Source organism: Sebastes fasciatus, chromosome 9 (assembly GCF_043250625.1).
Source record: "Sebastes fasciatus isolate fSebFas1 chromosome 9, fSebFas1.pri, whole genome shotgun sequence".
NCBI classification, from domain to species: Eukaryota; Metazoa; Chordata; class Actinopteri; order Perciformes; family Sebastidae; genus Sebastes; species Sebastes fasciatus.
The window spans coordinates 11,876,806-11,902,720 of NC_133803.1; the positions used below are offsets into that span (position 1 = coordinate 11,876,806).

Sequence of the window (25,915 nt, forward strand, 5' to 3'; positions counted from 1 at the left end):
AGTTCCAGATTCCCCGCGATGTCCTCAACCCTCCTCGTTACAGTCCGTCGCGAGAGGGGCACGTTCTCAAAAGCTCCCTTTTTCTCCGGGCATATTAGGGCAGCAGAGTCCAGCAAACACTCCTTAATAAACTCCCCGTCAGAAAACGGTTTACCTTTTCTAGCGATTTTGTGGGATATGACATAACTTGTCTTGACAGCTGCATCTCTGGATGTGCAACATTTAGTAAAAAGTCCTTGTTGGTTTTGCAGCTTAGCTAGCAAAGCATCCGACTCCCTTGCGCGCTCTTGTTCAGACAAGTTCTTGTATTTCTCCTCGTGTTTGGTCACGTAGTGGCGATTCAAATTGTAATCCTTGAACACGGCGACCTGTACACCACAAACTAAGCACACGGCTTTACCTTTGACTTCTGTAAATAGATATTTAGCAGTCCATGTCTTGTTGAAAATGCGGCATTCGGTATCGATTTTTCTTTTGCTGCCGTGGGCTGACATGTTGAGGGCTAGCTTAGCATACCAGAATCACATGTAGCTGTTTAGCGTAGTCACGTAGTCACGCACATGCGTGACTACGTAAATAAAAAAACCTTTTCAAAATAAAAGCACACAGCCGTATTGCGTGCACAGCATAAATAGGGCTATTTTTTTATTTATGTTCTAATTTACTTGACCTCACGCGGGCCAGGCAGGGACAGCCAACGGGCCGGATGTGGCCCGCGGGCCGTAAAATGCCCAGGTCTGTTCTAGACTATAGACGTTGCATTTTGTAGAAATAATCTTAATTAAATCCAATGCTTTCTGAATGTGTTTGCTAAAAGCTTGTTAACATAATGTTTATTAGATAACGGCATTGAGGCTTTGAAAGTTCTGCTTTTGCTTTTGCGAAGATGATGTTATTTCAGAGATGTCATTGAGAGAAATCTTTGCTTTGCGTAAACGCTAGCATCAAATCAATTTCATAATTACTCTCTGCGCATCCTGGACTGGAAGGAGAGAGAGAGATCCAATTTAGATAAATATCAGCCTTCAACGATTATATAGTTTATTTTTCGTGTCAGTTGTTATTACTGTTGGTGTGTGTGTTTGAGAGGGATGAGGAGGCAGGCGTTACGTTGTTTACATCTGTTCTGTGTAACATGTGTTTGTACAGAGTTGTGTCGACACATGTGTACAAGTACGGAGTGTCTATACATACAGTTGTGATGAGAATCCAAATCTGCTCTCTCTCTCTTGGCTCCCAAAATGTGTCTGGCGTCTCTCTCCTGGGGCTGGCTGGAGAACAGAGACGCCGTTTGATTGGAGACAAAGTAGCTGCTGTCTTGTCATTGCGTGTTTCTGTACAGCACAGTGCATGTTTAGCTCCTACTAAAGGCACCCTCCTGATGTACAGCAAGATGGTCATTTCCATTTTGGCACATAGTGCAAATATTTGAAGGAAAACAATTTCCCCGCACAGAAACATGTATTTTTTGCAGCTGCCACACTTGTTGTTTAGATCTCCTCTTTCTTCCTCTTCATTTGTTGTTTTTCTCGATGCATTTTCTTTCTCCCTGCCAAGTCCTGGAGATCAGTGCCGCCAAGGACAAATAAACACAGAGTTTGCTCAGTTTGCAAACTGTCCTTTAGGCAAGCTTTGTACAAGCTCCTTCTTCTGATCTCCTTAAAGGCATTTCCAACTTTAAGGGAATGAAAAATGGACGAATAAACAGGGAAAGTGTAAGTGACTTAATGGCGGTGGTAAAAACAAGTTTGACGCATTGTCTTATCAATGCAAAACAGTCCTGAAAGCATAAGCTTGAATAAAAAAAACAGTTCTCTGTTTACTTGTCTTCAGTTTTCTAAAGCTACAACATGTATTTCTCTTGTTTGTGTTTACAGATGGTGGCATCAGATGGCGTCCAGCAGAGTATCCCTGTAACTGTCAACATCCTGGTCATTGATGCCAATGACAACACGCCCACGTTTGCCGAGGTCTCCTACAGCATTGAAGTCTTCACAGACATGCAGCCGGGGGAGACGGTACTACAGGTAATCAATCCAGCAATCGTTCTCTCGCCTTTACTCCCTCTCTTTTGGTCTCTCGCTCCGGCACTCTGCTTTTACGCCTTCGTCTTTGTCCCCGTCGTGCAGAATCTCTCACACGCACATGTTCTTTCACGCTCAAAGTAAACAGCCACACCAATCCAGTGCCCAGTTACCCTTCGTCTCATCTGCAGTCATGACAGACAAGTCAGAGAGGATGTTTCACTCCGTCTTCAGTGCACTGCACGCCAGGGAAACCTGTTACCCAGAAGATCAGCTGCTTTCATAATGAAGTAAATTCATTGTCAACGATAACCATTTATCAATCTTTCCCCTTGCAATAAAATGGATTTTTAAAACAGGATTTTATATGTTTTGATAAATTGTAAGAATTGGGCCTCAAGCAGGAAGCGATATACAAACAAAAATCCCTCCCCTTTTTGTTTGTAGCCACAATTTGTTAGTAATACCCATTGACATCTGAGATTCACCAATGTTTTCTTATTTTTGCTCTTTCACAGTTCACAAATTTGAAGGAACGCAAGGAAACATAAGTTTTAAAATAATATGACAGTAAATCAATTTAAATTATTAAATGTTTTAGAGTAATTATGATTGGATTATTAAATTTGTGTGCTGAAGAAATACTATTGGTCCATTGATCCCAATTAATGGCTGGCCCACACTAAAATATTTTTCTAATCTTAACAGATGTTGAAAATGTGAGAGACCCCACACATAATGACACGTTATCTTCAATTTAACAGTTTATTCTCCTATAGTGTGTGGTGAGAAACGGTTTGGTCAAAACAGCACACAACACACTAACACATTCCATTCATGAACAAGAGTCCTGGACTAAAAAAAAAATGGAAATATTATGCTAACAAGTGTGACTTTAGTGTAAAGAAGCATGTCAGACAACGGGCAGGAAGAATTAGCGATGTTAGTTTTGGCACTACTATGTACTGAAAATTCACAAAGTATGGATGGATGAAGTCATGGAGACCCGTAAAATAAACACTTGTCTTGTTGCCACAAATTAACAAGTTGGTCCGACATTTCTGAGGTCCATTTTACTACTTTATGCTTTGCGTTTTGCATTAGTCCATGCATTAGCTGCAGCCGCCACAGCGGCAGTTGTTGTCCCTCCGCCTCAGTTAACAATCTATCTAACAGCTATTGGCTATCGTTCTTTTCCACGTGACTGCATCATCGGCTGTCCTCAGGGTTCCCCAAACACAACAGGAAATCCGATCATAAATATTGAACATGTTTAATCTTTACGATTTTAAATCAATCCGACGGAGATGGACTTCCGAGCCAATTGGGGGATGTAAAAATCACTCTTAACATACCTCACACCACAGGAATATCTGGAAAGACCATCTTTAGAACCATCAAAAAATCTATGTTTTTTTTCCCGTTCAGATGCATTCCATGGTCCATCTATCTTATCTTATCTTATCTTATCTTATCTTATCTTATCTTATCTTATCTTATCTTATCTTATCTTATCTTATCTTATCTTATCTTATCTTATCTTATCTTATCTTAGTCCGTCTTCTTCTTACAGCCTTTTTGCATCTCTCCAATTCTTGGGCATATGCCAGAGTATTTGCCCACGGCACGATACCTGTCCTTATATGGTGTTTAGGGGGCGTTACCTATGCTAATAATAAAAAATCGGCACACACCTCCAATTACGATCAAATGGATTTCATCATTCAGCACACCTGGGTAAGAGCAGATTTGGATGGTTAAGAATATTTGGTGCATCTGGAGTTGACTTCTCTTATTTATTCTCTTACAGTAAATATAAGAGGAATATAAGAGTGTTGCTGCATGAGGCCCATTGTTTACTTGATTTCATTAGAGCGCTGGCTTTAAAGGCTTTTCTTTTCATAGACGCACCTATACACATACTGAAAACCAACTAAAGCAAGCTTTCATGCACATGCACAGGACATGCGTAAGGACATGCGTAGGCACATATATATGCACACACAGTGAATCTAAATGTAAATCCATAACCCCATTCTGCTGTGTCTATTAAGGTGGGGAGTTCCATCATTTCATTGTCTCGTATTCGGTAGTCGGAGCATGTCCTTCAGTTGATCTGTCCTCTCAGCGCAGCCTCTCCAAAAAAAATGTCAAACCCTTAAAAGGTCAAGTTTAATCAGTCTTAAAAATCAGCCGTTTCGCCCTCCCTGAAATGAGGCCAGGGGTCACAGAGTGTCTGGTACGAGCGCTTAACCGATTTTTATAAGCCGTTTATGAGAGCCACAGGCCCCCCGGAGGACGCTGCTGCTTATTTGATGCTACAGCTTTTACTCCAACGTCAGGAGCATGAAAAAGGAGGTCTGGGCAGCTTGGATTAGAGTTTCAAGGCCTTAAAGATAAAAAAAAAAGAGCCAACTACACCATGAGGTCTCATAATTACAAACAGCGGGATTCCCTAAATACAGTAATGGGCTTTTGGGAAATTGTGACTGCTTAATTCATTTGATAACTACGCAAGGCATATATTTATATTGTGCTTTTTTTCATCTTTCCACATCTTTGTAATCCATCTTGCATGAAAGGAATTAATTCCATCCAATCTAAACTTTATTGATCATTAAGGTTACCAAACTGCAATCCCTGGGAGTGAAGATATCGCAGCGGAAAAAGTCAGTAGTGTGTATACTCTCAGCTAAATGCCAACCATTTGTTCCTATCTATACAAACAAAGGTCATGTCTCTATTAGTTGATAATATGGCACCAAAATGGATTCTGCTGTGGGTTGGCAACTTGACTGAAGTCAGTCACAAACCCCTGCTGAGAAATATTTACCGCATGACTGGTTCAGTAAGCATGTTGCTGGCAGCTGTGCACAACTCCCTCCGCAAAACCACAAAGTACAGATAGAAATATCAACATATTATAATCTGTCTGTCTTTTTCTCTCCCTGTGTTCTCCCAGTTAACAGCAGCAGATGCTGATGAGGGACTGAACGGTCTGGTGACCTATGAGATACTAGCCGGCGCCCAGGGAGACTTCATCATTAGTAATCGCTCTGGACGCATCACTGTGGCGCCGGGTGTCACTTTGACTGTGGGACGATCCTACGCACTCACTGTCAGGGCCGCTGACAATGCACCAGAGATCCAGAGAAGGTATTGTTCAGTGCGGTAGCTCCCTGTTGTCTGCGTTTCCACCGCGGTCTAAAGACCTGTGGAGATTAGGCAGATTAGTTCGCTGACGTATGAAAAAGCAAAATGACGTGAGATGAGGGCTGCTGGTGGTCACAGCAGTAAACACACTCTGCAACCTGCAGTTCTGTTTTTTTTGCCTGTTTCATCAAAAAAACACATTGGAAAAATATAAACATTAGAAAAAAATAAAACTCACTGCGACGTCGATGTTTACTGCTGCGTATATTTACTGATGCACGTTGGATGGAATGAATGAAATGCAGAGGAGGAAAGTGAAACTATGACCTTCTGTCTCCACAGTTAATCATCTGTTGAGTGTTTGATATTTATTTATTTCTGCTTAACTTTTCAGAACTTTTCTTCCTCTCATTCACAGCACCACCGTGCTGTCTCCTTCTTCTAACGTTAGCGCTCGCCCTCACGATCTCTCTAACTCTTTTTTCTCTTTATCTTTTATTTAATGAGTCGGGAGGCCGACAGCTGAGCCTAACTTTACTTTCACTGTTATCAGACAAAGAGAAATATTCTCTCCTCGTCCTAAAATGGTCTTAAATCGATACTAGAGTTCTTCCTTGTTTATGAATGAAGCGGTACACGAGTTGAAGCAGCGGTGCTGTGTGTGTGCTTGACCAAGAAGCAATGGTCATCCCTAAAAACTCCACCCCAAAAGTTCCGATACTTTCAGAAAGTACTACCCCTCCTCGACCATGGCCTTTTTGTGGGGTAAAAAGACCCCATAAAATGTCCCTTACATAAGACCGTAATTAAGACACAATGAGTTCCTCAGAAGGTTCCTTGTTTTGGGAGAAAGTCCCTGCGGTGGAAACAGGGCTTGGCAGTCAGTTTAATTTTTGTTCCTCCTCAAGGCTGCAGAAGAGCTACCAGCATGTGTTGTTTTACAAGTCTTATTTAATTCAATATGTGTAATCATAGAAATTCATAAGTTAGCTTCTAGATGACACGGAAAGTTTTCTCTAGGCTGAATTATGAGGAAGTATCATTTCTGACAAGCTGTTGTGAGTCAAAAAACAGATGGTCTTGTTCCATCGGACACTGTAGAGATTCTGGTACGAGATGTTTCGTACATTGTCTCCCGTTTAGCTTGTGATTAAAAAACAAAGAATTTTGTGCAAAAAGCAAAAAAAGTTCAGCTTTTATATAAGACATTGTAGTTGAGGGTGGAATAATTGGCCTCTTTGATTTCATCAAGTAAAACTAAGACTGGCAAAAACACATTTAATCTGCCCAGGATTAAAACAAGCAGCGGGCTATAGATTGACGTATTGACACAATGTACTACTACTACTACACGTCGGATCATCTTCAAGTACATGTACGTGTACCTTTATAACAGTTCAACTAAAGATGTCTCACAGTGAATTAATAAATAATCAACACAGTCAGTTCCATTCTCATGTGTGCTGCTCTGAACAACTAAAAACAAGCAGGCTGATTTTAAGCATGCAGATTCTTCATTCATGAACAAATCATGAATAAAAGGCTTGTATTGTTTTTGACACTTAAGAATATAAAAAAAAAAAGAAACCAGATGTGCCCCAGATAAAGATCCCACGTAAAAGAAATGCGACCAAAACCTGTTGAGTTTCTGTTCCCTTTTCTGCAATCAGGTTTATACATTGTGAGAACCTTTTTTACTATGCTGTGGGCAAGGTACTTGAGGTTGCCACGGCGCTGTCAGTGGGCTGATGTGTGCTTTTCTTTCTGCCAGGAGCTCCATCACTACAGTGTACATTGAAGTTTTGCCTCCCAACAACCAGAGCCCCCCACGCTTCCCTCTCCTCACCTACAACCTTGAAGTCAGCGAGGCCATGAGGATAGGAGCTATTCTGCTCAATCTGCAGGTGAGTCACTAACCCACAAATCATACACAGACAAGGCACATGCAGATAGGAAAATGTGAAATTGAAGGAGGCATTTGGTATGATGCTACAGTGAGATTACTTTTTTAATACATTGTTAAAGGGACTATTTGTAACTTTCAGAAATGCTTGTTAACAGCGACAACTGTGGCCGTTAAGTCAGCGAAAGTCAGCGTCGGGCTCACGCTTGCTCGCTCTAAATAGACATGAACGAGTATCGCTCAAAACAGTGAGGCGACACACGTCAGCTAAAACCACAATATCACTCTATATTTACCTGCTTGGCAGTAATGTTAGCTGACCAGACAAAGGTCTCTCCATGAATCACTGCTGATCCTAGTGTTGGCTTTTCCTGCTTCAGCCCCGCTGCTTCAGCCGCTGCAGCAGGAAGAAAAACGTAATTGTCTCCGACTGTGCCCGCAGGGAGACACCGGCACCCGGTTGGAGACGATAACGTTTCTCTCTGCGGAGCCCCATCACTTCACAAGACACGGGAAACCTCTGTTGGTCTGGAGGAGCTACAGCAGTTATTTCTGCACAAACATCCACTAAACATCCATTAACTAGATATTCTCAGAGCTAAACTAACTCTTCTGCAGTGTGTAGTGAGCGTGCATGAACGTGAGGTGGAGCGAGAACACGCAAGTTGTGTGAGTGAAGACAAGCAGGCAGAGGAGCGGTCTGAACCGCGTAGCCACATGCGAGCGCGCATATTCGAGCGCGCATGGGACACCGACCCGGTAGATTTATATGTGTAAAAAGTTACAAACAGTCCCTTTAAAGGGTAACTTAAGTATTTTTCAACCTGGACCCTATTTTCCCATGTTTTTGTGTCTAACTGACTAATATATTGCGGCAGGGATGATGTATATTTGTAGCCCAACCAGAAAGTTAGCATCGCACTGGTTCCCTCGACAAAAAGCCAATGGGATTTCTCCCATTTTTCCTCTCATCACAAGGAAGAACCTTCCTTGCGCCTCGATCCTTGCTCCTCCGTGCAGAAATAAGAGCTTTGGGACGGTCTTCAAGATGGTGCACCAGAACAACTTTCGGTTCAAGCGAGGAGCAAGGAAACTACAAATATAAGACGCTTGGGATGTACCCGGAGATGCTGCTCACCTGCCCTCGCTCAATACTGGACCAATTTAAAACATTTTTGTACCCATTAATCATTTAGATACAAAACATGGGGATTTAGGGTTTAGGTTGAAAAAATACCAAAGTTACCCTTTAAAGTATATTGTAGTTTTAGGCAACAACATATTTTCTCCCTTTTCTCCCTCACATTTCACTCCCCAGCATACAGTACGCTCACCTTCACTCCAGTCAAGCATCCTTGTTGCTCAGCTGTCATATCTCATAGCCTTCAACTTTAATGGCACCATTTGATCTTCAAGAACCTGCATTTCTTTTCCTTCCCCCCAGGCCACAGACAGAGAAAACGACCCGATCACGTACCGCATTTTGAGTGGGGATTCCCAGAAGGTCTTCAACCTCTCTGAAACGTAAGTCCAGATAATTATGTATTAATTTTCAAGTACAGACGAGCCCCTTATTCCCTCCAAGGCTTACATTTACGGAACGTTGGTTGTGTATATATATATATATATATATATATATATATATATATATATATATGAATGGATGGAAAGGCTAGTAAATTATTGATCGACAGAATTTTTCTTTATGATAAGTTCCTTTGATAACATGATTTTAAAATGAGAATAACAAATACGAGTTTGCATGTTCGTCTTGTCTCTGCGGGGGTTTCCTCCAGGGTCTCTGGTCAAAGTTCAACAACATGTAGGTGATTGTAGGTGAACTGGAGACTGGAAATAGTTTGTTGGTGTGAATGTGTTTGCCTATATACTATATGGTGTACCCCACCTCTGTCCCACTGCATGTTGAAAAGGAAAGTTGTATGGAAAATGGATGGATGGTAACAAGCCCCTGGAAAACTAGAGTTTTATATTATTATTATTTTATAGTTCTGAAGGCTACTCTTCAAACTCTGACATCAGCTTGAGAGATTATTGAGGTTTCTTTTAGATACAAGACAAAGCTGTCGTGTACAATGGCTTGTTTATCGGTGGCTGGCTTTTGTGTTCCATGCTCTCTCAAGTGAAAAGGCTGGACAAACAGTAGACACAGTGTTCTTTCCTTCACTGTGGCGGCCGTGGAAGAGGCCCTTCAAACAGACTAGGCAGGGTCTGACTATAATCATTAGATTCCCTCTGATGATACAGACTGCCAGAGCGAGTGATGGTGGTGGGGAAGACGGAATGAGAGGAGAAGGGATTGTGATGGTAGGGACTAGATGCTGACGTACCTATTATTGGTTTTGGCTGATGCATTAGCCAATATATGACTTTGTTTTATTAATACTGGCGCTGGCTGCTGGCGCTATCAAGAATCCCAAAGAACCAAGTTGAAAAGAAAATCACAAGTTTCCGTCAAAAGGATTTACAATCTGTATTGCTTTAACGGGAAGAAAAAGGGAAGAAACCTCTTCTGTGATAAAGTTGTAACACGCTGAATGCAATGAATGATTCGATGAGTGACCGGTATACCGTTGCTAAAATGTCCTGTCTGACATTAAAACCGTTCAGCCTCCCCAGGAGAAACATGTGCTGTTGTTGGGCCTTTGATCCCGTCCGCATGTTGTGTGAAGGACAGGTGGTGGTCGATCTCGGTGCCCAGGTACTTAAAGATATCAACCTGTTCCACCACCTGCCCCTCCAGCCTGAGTGGTCCAGAGAGAGAGAGAGAGTGTGGGGAGTAATAATAATATAGGAGCCAATATGCATCAATCTCTTTTATTAATGCATTGATTAACTGTTATATTTACGACATACATAAATGGATCTTAGATTAGAGGTCTATTGTTGAGTGATTGGTTACACTTTGCAAGGCACTAATATATTGCTCAGTAGTATGACGAGGTGAACAGGATAAGTTTCTTTCATATGTCATCCGAAAGTTCAGTTCACACAGATTAAAATGAACTAGTTCACGTTCATAGTTCACAATTTTGAAAAGGTCACAGTCACAAAAATTTAACTAGTTCACTTTAATGTCTTCCGTTTTTTTTTCTTTTAAAGTGGTCAGATGCTATGGTGTTTAATTAGTCTTTCAGACTTATTTTCAGCATCTGGTTCCCCACCACCAGGCTCAGGGACAGCTTCATACCACAGGATATACAAGACTTTTGAACTATTGAGCTCCTGAGCTCATCAGGCAGCTGCGGCTCAGAGGTAGAGCGGATCGATCCTCCAGTCCGCATGTGTCCTTGAGAAAGATACTTAACCCCAAATTACTCCCGCTGTGCCATCGGTGTGTGAATGAGTATTTAGAGCAGATCCTGATGTGAAGGTCGGCACCTTGTATGGCAGCCTCTGCCATCAGTGTATGAATGTGTGTGTGAATGGATGAATGCTGACATGTAGTGTGACGTGCTTTGAGTGGCCGGAAGACTAGAAAGGCGCTATATAAATGCAAGTCCATTTACCATTTACCATCACTACACCATTATACTGTCACTTTATCTCTATATACTTTACGTACTGTTTTACAAACTGTTTACATCTCTGTAGGCTATATATTTATTTGTATGTGTGTGTATATATACATATATTAATTACACAGCGTTGTTGAATACTCAATACTGATTGGTTAATCACGGCGTTCTGCGATTCTATGGGCGCAGTTCTGATGTCGGACTCTGGAGGACCGTTTTTGTGTCAAAATATTGATTTCTTTAGTAAGTAGCCGTGTAATAAGCGGTTATAATGTACAGCTAGCGGGTCATTGTTGTGAAAGAAACCCCTTAAGGGCGATGAGAGACCCCTCTACTCGCATCGGGCTGCAGCATCGCCCTATCAGGGTTTCTTTCACAACAATGACCGGCTCGCTGTGCATTATCCCTTACATATATATATTATTATCATGACCTCTCATATGCATATACATTACTATATTCTTGTCTAAATTCAGAATACTGTCTACCAAAAATGTATATTACTTTATTTCATTATTTATTTATGTTTACATTTTGGCCCTATATTTGAATTTGCACTACTTTATGTCTTAGATTCTCAGGTTGCTTTTACTTGTGTGATTTTACTTTTTTTAGATAGGCTTACATATTCAAGGAGCATTGTTGATGGGAGCCTGAGATTCAGGAGCCAACGACTGCTATGTTGTAATTGTTATGCAAATGAGAATAAATAACAAAACCGCCACGTGCACAAATGTGGTCCTGTGAGCACGGGGCTGTAACGAGCGCTCGCTCAACACTCGCTCGCTCGTCAAGTTCACTTTTGAGACTTTGGAGGCAGGGATGGAAAAGACAGTAGCTGATGTCTGTTTACGCTCCTTTGATAGCACTGCCATGCCAGCCTCCCGAGAGTTAACGAGGCTCTTGTTCATGCTCATTAGTCGCAAACGGACATATTCCACTCACCGAAATAACATGAGCACGTTCAATGAATTGCGCTCTTTTAGCACGTTCATGCACAACGCTGCCGAATAGCATTAACGTGCATGTAAGCCGAAAGAAAAGAACGAGACACGTGAATTTCTACCAAGCCGGGGCGATTAGGTCAGAGCTAGCAGAAGCTGATAGGCAGAGCAGAACTCAGAAGTACTCTGTGGAAATAATCACAGAGGATCAAACTTTATTTGATAGCTGGTTCTATTCAGGTCTTCCTTCCTCTTTCTCTCCAGCTGAGTACCCTTCTCAGCCTTTCTGCTGTCTGAGAAAAGACAGGGCATAAAACACCAAATATTTCTGGAGAGGAATTGGACCTCAAATACCTTACCTTACCTTACCTTACCTTACCTTACCTTACCTTACCTTACCTTACCTTACCTTACCTTACCTTACCTTACCTTACCGTACCTTACCTTACCTTACCTTACCTTACCTTACCTCTCATAATCAACATCAGCATTTGAAAAAACCCACCTCACTCTACCACTCCTCGGGAGCAAGAAAAAGGCATCAAATATTAAAGTGGTCAGTGCTTTTTACCCTTAAATAACCAAGCAAATATGGAGGGAAGCGACGTGGGGAGACTGAAAATGCAGGACGCTGCCAGACACGTTTCTCACTAATTGATTAAAGCCTCTTTTGTCTGCATCCTCAGTCTCCCAGCTATGCAAGGACAAGCTGTGTTGCAGCAGTGGATCCCTGCCTTTTGTTTACTCTAAATCTGCTCCAGTGTTAAAATGGTTTGTTTTATGGGGGCATGTTTACTTTATGCTTTCACAATGGTAACGGTAAGTAGAAACACAGTGACACAATCAAATAATGGGACTGCGATCCTTGCCGTTGTAATCTCTTAAACCAGGCATGACAGAAATCTTGTTGAAATAGATACATCTCCTTAAGTACATTCTCCGTATGGCAGAAATATTACAATCCCCTTCACAAGCTCTCAGCAACCCGAGCAATATAATAACTTCAAGCAGGTGCTGATTTAGCACATGATGAATCAAAGAATGATTAGCCGGTACGCTTGATGAGTGTGCAGTATACAGAGCCCCTATACGTCACGCTCTCATTTTTCAACCCTTCAGAACTCCAATATGAATCAGTGAAGAGATTTTCGCATTGCTGCATGTTGGGATTCAGGCGACATATGGGGCCGGCTCAATCCAGCTATTATGAATAATGAGCTCTCAAGTCTATAACTTCTTATAAATGGGTCAGGTTGTCCCGAGGGAAAAAGGAAAGGAATGCTTCAGATTCACTCACCATTATGGTGGTGAGCAGGGCGCACTCTTGAGTCCATGTCTGTCAGCCACCAGGCGCTATATAGAGAGCTTTCAGAGCATTCACAGTTCACACATCATAAACAAGTATTTCTAATGAAGTCCCAGGTCTGATGATCACTCCAAGATGTGTCACATACTCTCTACATAGTGCTTGCAGTAGATCCATGAAATATTCAAGTACTGGAAAAGTACCTCCTGATGACCCACTAAATATACATGTCAGCCGCACCAATATACGAGCTGGATGTAGCTTTTCGCAGATGTATTGGTATTGGCGTATGTGTCGGCTGATGAATACGAAATGTCAATACAGAAATGTCAAAGATGTGTTTGAAGTAATTTAGAAACACCGTCTCAGTTTTAGAGTTTGTCCACCAGAGAGTACTGAATAGTTAATTTCAACTATAAAAATGTCCAATTCAATACATACTGTTTTGTCAGAATTCTTAATAATACCAATTTAAGGAATCCTTTTGAAAATGAATAGCAGCCTATATGTCACTCTCAAATATGAATATTAATACAATACAATTTGAACTTTATTTATACCGTTTTTAATCCTACATGAAGTTTGAAGGTTCTCTATACGATATTCAGAGCATTTTGAGAGCCATGTGGAGGCAATACAAATGCTCCCAATCGCGCATTTTGCACCTTTAACATTGCAGTGCAATTGTAAATAGAGCTAGATGGATAAATCCCTCATGTCAATTTTAGCTTATTGCAGATATAGGTATAAGCATATATGTTAGCCATTAAGTAAGTTTCTTGGTCACAATTATTTAAATAAATAAATCTAAGGGATCTTTATCCAGATTGTTTCTTCATGTGATGTGTTTATGTTTAAAAAATTGCTATCGGCAAATATATTGAATTGTTTTTTTTACACTTCGAAATATCAATTTTAGTATCGGCCTCAAAAATCCAGTATCTGTCGGGCTATAATCAACAGATCTTGCTCCTGTTCTTTTTTGTTGATGACAGCATTCCCATTTGGTGCCAAAGCTTTTTTGTAGCATCTCAAAGTCACAAAAACCTAACCTAGAGGCCTCGCCAACTTTGATACGTGAGCTTTTTTCAGTGCCAGTGCAAGTATCCAGTTGGCAGCCGATTGTCTTGCTTCACAGTGAAATTGAAACTGAAACTGAAAAAGAGTTCATAAGAAGGTACACTTCTGAACAAAACACTAACAGAGTCAGTTCTAATTAAATTGACTCAACACAAGCATTTTAAATGATACAATTCCTCCTGGCTCTGTTTTCAGGCTCTGAAAAATCTAGCCTGAGACGGGAGACCTTTGGACAAAACAGGTCATTTCAGAGAGAGGACGTTCCTTGAACTATTGGCAACATTTTCTTTCCATCTCTGAAACGCTTCGCCGATATTGTAGCTCGCCAGAGCCTCGAGTCACAGTTTGGCATCTCAAAGGGCTTTACAGGCCCACAAGTTTGCAAAGATACAAGGACTGTAGTTCTCATAGAATTGCCGCAATATAACGGCATCGGGATCACAATGATAATCAATGATGATATTTGACTAGTACTCCTACAGGTTACTGTATGCAGGATGATGTTTGAAATGACTGACTAGTACTGGTTACTGTATGAAGCACGTGCACATGCCCCCGCTAGTCTGGTGGGAGGGGCTTAGGACAGAGAGGGAAGAGAGGAGAGCTGCAGGATGAGGGCTTGATTTCCAAATTCTGGCGTTTCTTTTTGCTTTTGTTCCAGAAAACTGCCTACCCTGTGGATACCACCTGAATTACAATATGATGAAAGGTTATTATTGCTTAATGATGCCAAAAATAAACTGCGTCCCCGAGCTTTAAGTATAGGGCTGTGTGTTGGCAAGAACCTGGTGATACGATCATGATACAGGGGTTACGACTCAATGTATTGCGATATATTGCGATACTGTAAGCGAAGCAATATATTGCGATATTTTAAATCTAATTTTAGGAAAACTGTCATAATATGAAGAGCACACTACCATTTGTTTAAAAAAAAAATTTAAAAAGTTAACTTTTTTAAAGCAATCAGAACAGGGGGATATGCATCTGCATTTATCACAGTCCCTGTAACATCCAACATCATCGCACTACTTTAAGAGGGCACATACACTGAGAGGGCGCATCTCTTTGGAAATAAAATAAAGTATTGAGTAAGTTCATGTTTGTATGTGAACTATTAATTAAATATAAATATAGTTTTGTTGAGAACCGATACAGTATCACAACATCTAATATCGCAATATTCTATATTTTATTGATATTTTCTTACACCCCTAATCTTAAGTGATTGTTAACGTATCAAAGTTATCTGAGGTAAATCATCCACGCCACCCGGCACTATCGTCAAATCCAATTTACCATTCAGAGACATGATCTGAGCAGAATGAAAGACTGACTTAGTGTGACTCGGATGGATGGCCCCTAACCTGCACCATTGTCGCTCTAGACGATGTTGTTAACAGCACCCTGTCACTCTGACAACATCTTTTCATTTACGGTGGCTGGGGAGAAGAGGCAGGGCGCTATCGCACATGATCAGTGAACCTCTCAGACCCAGTCGCTCAAGTGTAGTTCAGCGCTCCAGCTGTAATAAGAAACAAACTCCCCAGGCTGGCTAAGTGGCATTAATCATTCTAATCTTTGTCATCAGCAACATCAATATCATCATCATTATCACCGTAATTATGACAATTATCACTGTATATCTTCATTATCATATTTGCATCGAAGCTTCCTGTACCTTTAGCTTCACTGAGCTTCACTGAGTGGCCTATTTTCTACTGTCGTGCTTCTGTATAAATAAACATGAGCACAGCGCCCCGGTGAAGGATGGCGTGCTGCATTTTTATGGTGTTTTTAGAAAGCTGTGTTTGCCCTCTTGAACCGCCGATCATCAGGCGTATTGGATTGAAAGCAATGTGTTCACCATAACTTGGGGCTAGTGCTTTGAAAAGTAGACGATGTTAATCGAGGTTTCTGTAATTTGCCTGTCAGATGTTTAAGATGGGGCTCTATAGTTTGATGGTTATGGGCCGGAGAGGCAGGGAAGAAGCGGCGGTCAGGTTCTGCTTGGCCCGTTTGGCCAAAGGAGCTTTAAATTAGAAATGTGAAGGAGCAAAGGGACAGCAGGGGAATTGCAGCGGGCATTAATCTGGCAGCGCGTTTAGATGCATTCGTCTTTCCTTTCCGTTTGCAGTTCTGGCACAGCCTATCCCGAGTGTGATACTGAAATTGTTTTGTGCATGCTTCGTGTGTTTGTATGCACTCGTGCTCACATGCCTCGTGCGCCTGTGTGTGCAAACGAAGATAATTCAGCGTTCTGCTTGGGAATGCATCCACACTTTGTGTTTGCCATGTCAGAGTGCCAAATTATACCTTGTGAACGAGCAGGAGGGCCGCTGTGTCTGTTGCAGTCATTGGAAAGGAAGCATGAATCTTTCTGTCTGTAGTCCATGTGCTTTGGGAGCAAGAGGCGGGCTACAGAGAGGGAAAGACAGAGTGGGAGCATTTAAAAGCCCACCTGCTCTAAGCTAAAACTCATCCTCTTCTATCAGCAACCGTGTTTTATAAATCTGTCTAATCTGGAAGTAAATAAACTCTGAAGTGCGGCTCTCTCCATCACCCGCTGTTGCATCAGCGATAAAGTATTCAAAACTTTAGTACAAATCCTTTTATATGAACTCGGGCTGTCGAAGTTAATGCAAGAATAACACGTTAACGCAACTTCCGGGCTAAAACCTAAGGAATCCATTGGTACCAACCATGTCATACTAGCTTGTCGTGAAGGAGGTTTTATAATGCTACCAAATTTTGCTTAATTTTGGTGAGGAAAAACTGGCATGGACATTTTCTTGACCTCTGACCTCCAGATATGTGAATGAAAATGGGTTCCCACGAATCTCCCCTTTACAGACATGCCCACTTTATGATAATCACATGCAGTTTGGGGCAAGTCATAGTCAAGTCAGCACACTGACACACTGACAGCTGTTGTTGCCTGTTGGGCTGCAGTTTGCCGAGTTATGATTTGGGCATACTTTGTAATGCTAAATGCAGTACCTGTGAGGGTTTCTGGACAATATTTGTCATTGTTTTGTGTTGGTAAGAGTGTTAAATACTTGAAAAATCTCCCTTTAAAGGTACATTTTGAACAGATACAAAAATGACAATCGTGAATAATCGCGATTAAATATTTTAATCAATTGACAGCCGTATTGAATTATTTTCATATGACACAAAGAACAAATGCGGGAACATGACTAAATCCCTATATTGTGTTGCTTTTTTGGAAGTTGTTGGCTTAATGTCTCAAGTTGTTATTGTGTATTAGTAATACAAGTGTCTTCTCTGACCCCTCTCTACAGGATTGGCCTTCTGCTTCTGGGAGAGCCTCTGGACAGAGAGACCACGGACCAGTACCGTCTGATTGTCACAGCCTCCGACGGCAACCCTGGAGGGGTGAGGCACACAACCCTCTTTATTACACTATTGGTCAGATTCTTTTGGGGTCTGTGATCCTCAAACATTTTGAACACCTTCAGCTAAAATAAGATCTTCTCAAACAAGCTTATTAGCTTGGAAATTTGGCTCGCTGAACCAATGTGCTTCATTAGCCTGGAAAATCTAACGGCGCGTTTGAACTCACAGACTTTAAAGCCGGAGTCGGGAACATTGAGCAAAGATGATGAAAAGTTATAACCATGTAACTGTCACTATATCCTGACAGTAGTGCATGAGACAGATGATCTATGAAAAAAAATCATGTTCCTCTGCATTTTCCCAGAGCTCCTAATGGCAAATGCGAGATACCACCTCGTTCCAACAAAAACAACCAATCAGAGCCGAGCAGTCTCTGGGCAGCTGTCAATCACTGCCCCCGAAACTCACAAACTCCGATCTAACTGTCAAACTAGGCAGCGCTGATCAAAATATGAATCAAGATTTTGTTACTGTAATGCCTATTTCTCACCTCCAATGTTTTCAGAAACATATGTTAGTGTACTGTTCAGCTGTAAAATGAGAAAGTTTGTGACCCGGCCGCCATGTTGAAAACAGTCAAGGCAAAACCAAGCACTGCTCAAAGCAAACTTTCTCATTTTACAACTAAAGAATTTGATCAGCGCTGCCTAGTTTGACAGTTTGATTGGAGGTCAAGAGCTTTGTGAGCAGTGAATAGGCTCTCTGGAGGCGAGCCGCACAATGCATGCCGGTTAGATTTGTGTTCGACTTGATCCCAACTTGCTCTAACATCATGCACACGTGGGCAACGATAACCTCACGAGATCGAGGCAGCCGCAGTTGCTGTCCACCAACTGCAAGACCCAGGGCATGATGGGAAATGCCTGGCTGTCGACCGATCAAAGACCTGATTGGCTCTTAGTTTTGACAACAAACACCAAGTGTTGTGGAAAGTCTTAACTTACTGTATAATTGTAATATTTATCGCTATATTGTAGGATATTAGTCTCATGTTGTGCAATAAAGCTTTCATCTGTTAGCAAACATATCTTGTGTGGTTGATCATAATAATAATAATAACAATAATAATGAAGGTTATTCATATAGCACTTATCAAAACGAGGGTTTATTACAAAGTGCCTTACAAGGCATATATAAAAATAATAAAGTATAGAATCCAATGCCAGATACACGCACGTTTCCACATATATTTACAAACAAATATACATAAATCCGAACGTGGTCTGAAAACTACAAGTAGCCTACAGATCGGATCTAACAGGATGTAACTTTTCTGCTGCTTCCGCCTGATCTCGTCTACTTTCCAGGCGAGACTCAGTTCATCTCGAACGAGCCTATTGACAGCGGCCGTGGAGATTGCTCGGCTCTGATTGGTTGTTTTCCTTCTGCGCTGTTAGGAGCCATTAGGAGTACGTTTTTCAGATTACCTGTCACATTCACTACTGTCAGGATATAGTGACAGTTTTATAAAAATAACTTTTTTATCATATTTGCTCAAAATTACCGACTAATACTCTGTGTTTTTGTCACATATTCATAAAATCTATGGTCTGGAGCAACACTTCTTTGTGCCAAACCAATGCAACACCAGAATAATAAGGGCTGCCTGCTGATTTAAGTCCATGTGGAAATTAGAATTTTGTGATTTTGTTCGTGGAATTTCTTCACAGATTGATAAAAGCCATTGAAAAAAGGGCTGCTGTGAACATAATTGTGAAGGGGTTAAGAGTTATTTTTCCCCAAAGCACAGAGGTGTTAATCAAGACTGGTGTTCAGATCTGTCAGTATATTATTAATTTCTCTTTTTTTCCAACTCAAGTGATTCTCACTCACCAAGGTTTCAGCTTTGAAATTACAAAGTATACGTATTTCTAAGTATTTTATACATCAAGGTTTAAAAGTTTGCCTGCTGTTACATCTGCTGTTAAAACTTTACATCTGACAGAAGTATATTTTGTTGGTGTGTATTTTACCTACAGCTAGTTTGAGCCATCAAAGCAGCTTTGCTCCACAGATATCGAACAGTTACACATTGTTTTGAATGGCCAAAGGATCGTAGTTTATTTTAAGATGAACTAACAATCCTTTAGGCAAAGTGGGTGGGCAGAGTTCACTGGAAGGGTTCAAGAAGAGCAGGAGCAAGTTCAGTTGATGGATTTAGCTGCAAACTAGTGGAAAGAGGCACTGGTGTTGTATCTTGCTATTGCACACAATGGTTATCCCACATGCAAAGCTAGAGTTGGGCGAGCATCTTTATAGTCAGATCGGGAACCCTGTGAATTTTGGAAATTATTTCATCTATCTTTTTTCAATACATTTTGACTTTTTCAACAGAGACATTTACTAAGCAGCAGGACTGAGCCCTGCATCACTCGCTATGTGTGAGAGAGTAACAAAGAGGAGGGGAAGAGAAGGAGTGAGGTGGACTATTGCACGCAATGTTTCTGTACGTTATTAATAATTCAACGTTATGAATGGGGCTTTAAACTATACGGTACAGCTCTAGTTCTGTCTTTCCTTTCTTTGCGCCCTTTGGTAGCGTAGACAGCGTGTGTGTCTGTGTGTCTATGATAGGGCAAATTCAATTTATTATTAATTTAATAGCCTACTACCACTAGGCTACCACTAATAATAATAATGATAATTGAATACATTTAGGCTATGTGAAAAAGAGCCAGATATCGTCTTGACTTTGGCAAAGGTATTGGCTATTGGCGATCATTCTGACCATCGTCGACCCCGAGATCATCGTCTGTCGGCACAACCTTATGCCCCTATGCAAAGCTAATTCTTAAAGGAGGACAGCGATTTGATTTTGCACAACCGTAAAATTGGGTGAAATCATAAAGCTCTGGGTAGTCTTGTACTAAATTGATTCACTTCTCTTCCTTATATTTACCGTAGACTGATATTTACGGAAGAAAGAAGAAGATATCTGGCGGCTGTGATTGGTTTTTCCTCGTCACATGACATGTGGTGTGCGCTGCAGCATTCCAAAAGTTGAACTGAGAAGTTAATCTCAGGGCGCAGCTGTTGCGCCCTGAAAAATAGGCGCTTGGGAACACTTGCGTCCTGCTACGGCGTCGCTCTCGTGTTTGACCGTGCCATGCGTCTACATTGACAACAGTGGATTTTGAGGGTAGCAAACCCAGCAGACACTATAACTGAAAGTGAATGCAATGCTTGCTGTTCCGTCTCCCACCGAGAACAGATAATCATATAAACCGTCTTAATTTAATTAGACCTCACCTCAGTTGGCTCAGTTTTCACAGCTGTCTCTCTTCCAAGCAGAGGTGAAATGTGGTTTCCTTTTTAAGATGCCGTGTGTGATAGGTAATGAACATTAGCTGATGAGCTGTCACCGGAGTGATGTTGATTGCCCCCCTCTCACCTGCGCACACATAAACACTCTAGAAACTACAGTTCCTTTTCATTCGTTGGCAGACACCTACGTGTGTCGGTCAAGTGGAAATGTGTAAGAAGCATTATGTGCTGCCGGCGTGTCACAGTAGTTGTGAGTGTCTCAGAACTGTAGGAGTGCAAAGGATGACAGTTAGATTAGAGGGAGGGGGGGGCAGAGGAGCTGGACAGTGACAGGGTCAGAGAGAAAAGAGCAGATAAATAAAGACAGTGTAAGATGGGGCTTCACCTCACAGAATGAGGTAACCACAAGCTGGTGCTCTTTGTCCTAAGATTGATGGACAGATAGTACAAGCCGACACCCTTTACCTGTATGGTCTGTGTGTTTCTGTGTGTGCGAAACGTCTCGTCCGCAGAGTAAATTACTGGCTGAAACATGTGGGCTTAATGTCACAGTTAGGAAAAAATGCTGTCACAACAGGAAGGAAGTGGAATGACTGAGAAGGGGTAAAGTGTAGCGCGAAGGGTTGAGGTGAGGGACTCAGTCAGCAAGACAGAGTGCTGCGAGGAAGGCTGGAGACAGAGAAACCATCAAAATAAGCACAGGAGGAGGGCACAGAGAGGAGAAAGCGGGGGGGAAAAGGAGGGGACACCAGGGATTCGGATGTGTAATTAGCACAGAACTTTGGTAACCATGGGAACCTGACACAAGGAGCGAGGCAAACCGTGCTCTTAAGGTATAGAGCTTTTCATTGCCATTCTGTCACTGTTAGGGCAACAGCTTTGGTCCGAGATTACTTCCTGTCAGCTACTGCATGAAAGCTATGTCCATTTTCAAAATTCATACTATGAATTCTTATTACTATGAAACAGGTCTGAAGTTTCTAGGTTGAAAAGTTTAAGAATACAAATTTCCAAAGGGTACAAATGGTAGTAAGCATATGCTTAATGTGTATGATCATGAGAGGGTCCTTGGGAAATGTTTCTGTTTCACAACTGAGAACACTACAATATAATAAAGCTCATTTGGATATAAAAAAGAAAAGAAACATTCTGTGGATCCATAAAATCAGTCTCCCATTCATTGTCTGTGGAGCAGCTCCAGACTTTAGACCCTATGACAACACAGGTCTGAGACTTTGAGACTCTGGTTTCTGGTTTTGAGAGAGAATAGCTCATGTTCATAAATATTGATTGAACTTTCCTAGGCCTTGGAAATAGCATATTGGAATTCTTAATTTAGGTGATGTTCCCCTTTAACAAACATTGAAACAGGAAATACAAAGAGGCCCATTTAGAACACACAAACCTTTTTCATAATTCTTGTTGAATTTTAACTCATACATCTACTAGTGCATGAAAGAAATTCTGCTAATCTGCCTGACCAATTCACAATTTGTATTCTCAACATTGCAAGCTGTAATCATAACCACCAAGTAGACTCAGATCCCCAAAGGGATGCTGGATAAAGCTGTTGTTCTTGCCCTCAGAGGAGGGACTACATACAGTAACAGCCTGATCACATCAGTCCCTGAAACATGGCTTCTGGCCAGGGTTCTCACTTGAAAGGCAAAAGCACCATCAGCCACCTCTGGATCTTTCAGACAGTGAGGACAGAAGACAAGACATCACAGAGCTCCATCGAATGTATGTTAAATAAATAATAGCAGCTCATTAATCACACTCCTGGTCGCAGAGGTAGGATTTTGGCTTTGATAAGAGCACCCACGCCAGGATGGAGACGCTAATTGGCTTCGGGTCTTCTGTGAAATTGAAAAGTAAGTAGATTCCATCACCGCACTGACGGTGCGCTGCGTTCTCTTGTATCCTGGTAGTGAAAGAGGCAAAAGCGACATAAAGTGTGATGGTTTTCAGCATGGGTTGCCATGTCAAGTGGTTCATAAAGAGACTGATTATGTACGTCTCAGAACAAAGAGAACGACAATGGTGGAGGAATTCCCAACAGACAGTGAGATGAAGGTGACATTAACTAGGCCGTTTCCTTCGCGACATTGCTGCAGATTGTCTCATCATCCAGGGCAACTTCAAACAGCTGTCTTATGGGAAGTTTTTTTTCTTTTCTTGCATGGGCCAACTCCTCCCACAACCCACCCATCCTTTCTCCCATAAAAGGAGACCATTTATACCTTTGTTGGCATATAGCTTCGTCCCAGTGGACTGGGAGTTTATAGATTACGCATATTCAGCCATTTTTCTATGTTGATTTATAGGAGTCCTATACTGTAGGTGTGTACTGTGTCATTGTTTGAAGGTTAAAGGCAGTACATTGCTTCACATTGGCACTGCAAACGAATGGTGACGCTCGGGGGAATTTGCTTTGTCCAATGAGGTTTGAGATCAAACAAGCCCTGAACATAGGGCTGGGTGCTATGGCGTATAAATAATATCTTGATATTTTTAGGCTATATGGCGATATACAATATATATCGGATCTATAACCGATACATTTTTGAGAATTATTCAATTTTCAGAGAGTGTTTTTTATTTTAACTGGAGCAGCTTTTTTTAGACTTTACTTTTTTCATTTTTACCGTTTACGGCACTGGTTTAGCAGCCCAGGAAACTCACAGACCAGTTGCATGCATTGTAAATCTTCTCATGTGATGCTACTCAAATCTGTGCATTCCGATAAGCATTGCGACTTGCGTCAGTGAGTGAGATACACACACACACACACGGGAGTGGCGAGACAAGAGACAACAGTTGGGAGAAATAAGTGGCGTGCTCTAAAAAAAGAAAACAGCTTTTTATCCAGATGGACAAACTCTTACATATTCATTCTTCCAACGGGCAGTTTAAAATCAGTATGTCTCATTATGTTCAGAGTCCGTGGTGATTATTAAAAGCGGTAAGGTTTTTTTTTTAAGTGGATGCTGGTATCTTCAATCAACTTTTCGGACCTCAACACGTATAACCTCGCTTAGGCGCTTCACTTCTTCCGCTCTCTCCAGGCTCTTTTCCTGGTCCCTGCTTCCCTCCAGATACGAAAACACGCCCCATACGTACATTCATGCTCATACGCCACACACACTCGCCCAGGGGTAATGTGTCTGTGGGAGGGAGCCGCAGAAGAAGCGAAACAACCAAAGCGAATCTAAAAAAAATATTATAATTGATATCTATACTCTATGTTGCTGATATAGTCATTTGCCACATTCCACAAAGAACAAGCCTCAATATATCGACTCTATTTGATACATCGCCCACCCCTACCTGAACATTATACAAAACACACACAAACAGAATTTGAACATGAGTAAAATATGGTCTACAACTATGACTATCCTCTAATGCCATAAAAAAAGTGCCAGTGTTGATATGAATTTGTTTGAGTAACAGAATTCTGCATCCTTGCTGTGTTGAACCGTTGCTCCAAAAGTAAAAGTGTATAATCAGGGAAAGGAAGATGTCACTGATAGTATGTAAGTGCTTGTAGGTGTATTCCTCCAAACATGTAATAGTTGTATTCACTTTTACAGGGGTTATATTTATGTTGATGTCAGTAATTTCACACAAATTTGTATTCTATGTGCCAACAAGACTAGGAGCGTCTTAGCAGTTCTGTGAGGTTGTACTAGATGGGAAAGTTTTGTAGAAATTACAGTGTTGAGAAGATGCTACTGATGAAAAGTCAGGGGATGGCCAAAGTTGTTACAATTCATCCTCTTGGAACTGTGGATGTCTATATAAAATGTCACGGCAATCCATCTAACAGCTGTCAAGACATCTGATCTGATTCCCATCGGGTCAAATGCTAACAAAAGCTTTATCATCTGCAGATCAGTGTTCCATCATAATGTCGGCTGACAAAAATCATTGGCAGAAAGTGTCAACAGCACGAGTGGCCATGTCCTTCTTATGACAGCATAGTTTATCAACACGTTCTCATCCCAACTCCTCATATACTGACGCTTTGTCATGCCCCTTGGCGTCACTTTATTTTTGGCATCAAAACCACCATAGTTACCCTTGGCGTCACTTGCCTCTGCTGAATTATTTTTTGTCCCCGGTGGGGAAAAATGCACTCCCCCCTAAACGTGATTAATGCTACTTCACCAATAGAAATAAATATACTTTTAAAACATATCTGAGTAAAGTGCTGCAACATGAGAACTGTCTAGTATAGTGCAAACACTATCACCCACTATCTCTTGTAGAGATGTGGGTGAAAGAGGGGTGACACGCGCATATGACCAGGAAAGCTGAAAAAGAAGATTGAATCCGGCATCAAAACTGACTGTTTTCTTAGTCTGACAAGCAGGCATATACTGTAGCCCTGACAGCACATTGTGCTTTTTGCATTTTGAGATTATTTTCTATTTATTGAAGTTGGATAAAAAAAGTATTTTGGCATGCCTGGCCAAGTGGTGCTATCCATGTTACTAAGAGAGGGATTTAATTCTGGCATGTTAAAATAGCATTTAACCTTTTATTTGGTTGTGTATGATTACATCCCTTATATCTGCATGAGAAAGGCAAAGAGGGTGAAAATATTGGTCTACTTAATGAAAAAAAAATTTGATTAAAATATCCATGCAAATGCAGTGGTTAAGTTCAAGTTATGAAATTATTTTATTAAAGTTCACAATTTTTTTATTAATGTTACTTTACCAGCTACAAGAAATAGCCTAGCAGGCTTCATAGTTTATTTTCATGAATAACAACGTTTGAAACCCACCCACCCCCTGATGTTTTCACAAATCGCACCCTGCTTAAAACTACTTCGTTTGTAAAGTGAAAATGAAACTGAACGTTGTCAACACGGGACACGAGTGAACAGCTGATCGTAACGTGAAAGTGAAACTTAACACGTGGCACACAAACAGTGGTCTCCTAGATGAAAGCCCTGTGTTTATTGTCTGATTTGGATGATCTACCAGATCAATCACGGCACTTTTAACTCTCTGACAACTAAAAAGCCTTACAGTAGGGTGACCAACAACTAGAACAACATTTGAACAGCAATCAACATTTGAAAATACTTTTTTTACATTTAGGGTAGAGCTATTGTTCCAAGTGATTCGGCTTTTTATGTAATGGGATGGTTTTTGGCATTTTCCTTGAACAAGGAACTATTTATGAATATTAGAGTGCACTTTGCAGAGTGTGCTGCAGCGTATTATAGCAGAAGTGGGCTTCATGTGGAATAAACTATAGCTTACCATTTT

General features: G+C 41.2%; 1 protein-coding gene across 4 annotated transcripts in view; it reads left to right on the top strand.

Moving 5' to 3' along the window:
* Nucleotides 1–25,915, top strand: part of LOC141773910 (protocadherin-15-like) — a 316,265-nt gene that overhangs the window by 183,791 nt on the left and 106,559 nt on the right. For all 4 annotated transcript variants that reach the window (XM_074646072.1, XM_074646070.1, XM_074646069.1 and 1 more), the window contains 5 exons: nucleotides 1,878–2,027; nucleotides 4,987–5,180; nucleotides 6,949–7,081; nucleotides 8,525–8,604; nucleotides 17,252–17,345. In XM_074646072.1, the coding sequence (XP_074502173.1) occupies nucleotides 1,878–2,027; nucleotides 4,987–5,180; nucleotides 6,949–7,081; nucleotides 8,525–8,604; nucleotides 17,252–17,345 (651 nt within the window). The remainder of the gene's footprint in view (nucleotides 1–1,877; nucleotides 2,028–4,986; nucleotides 5,181–6,948; nucleotides 7,082–8,524; nucleotides 8,605–17,251; nucleotides 17,346–25,915) is intronic.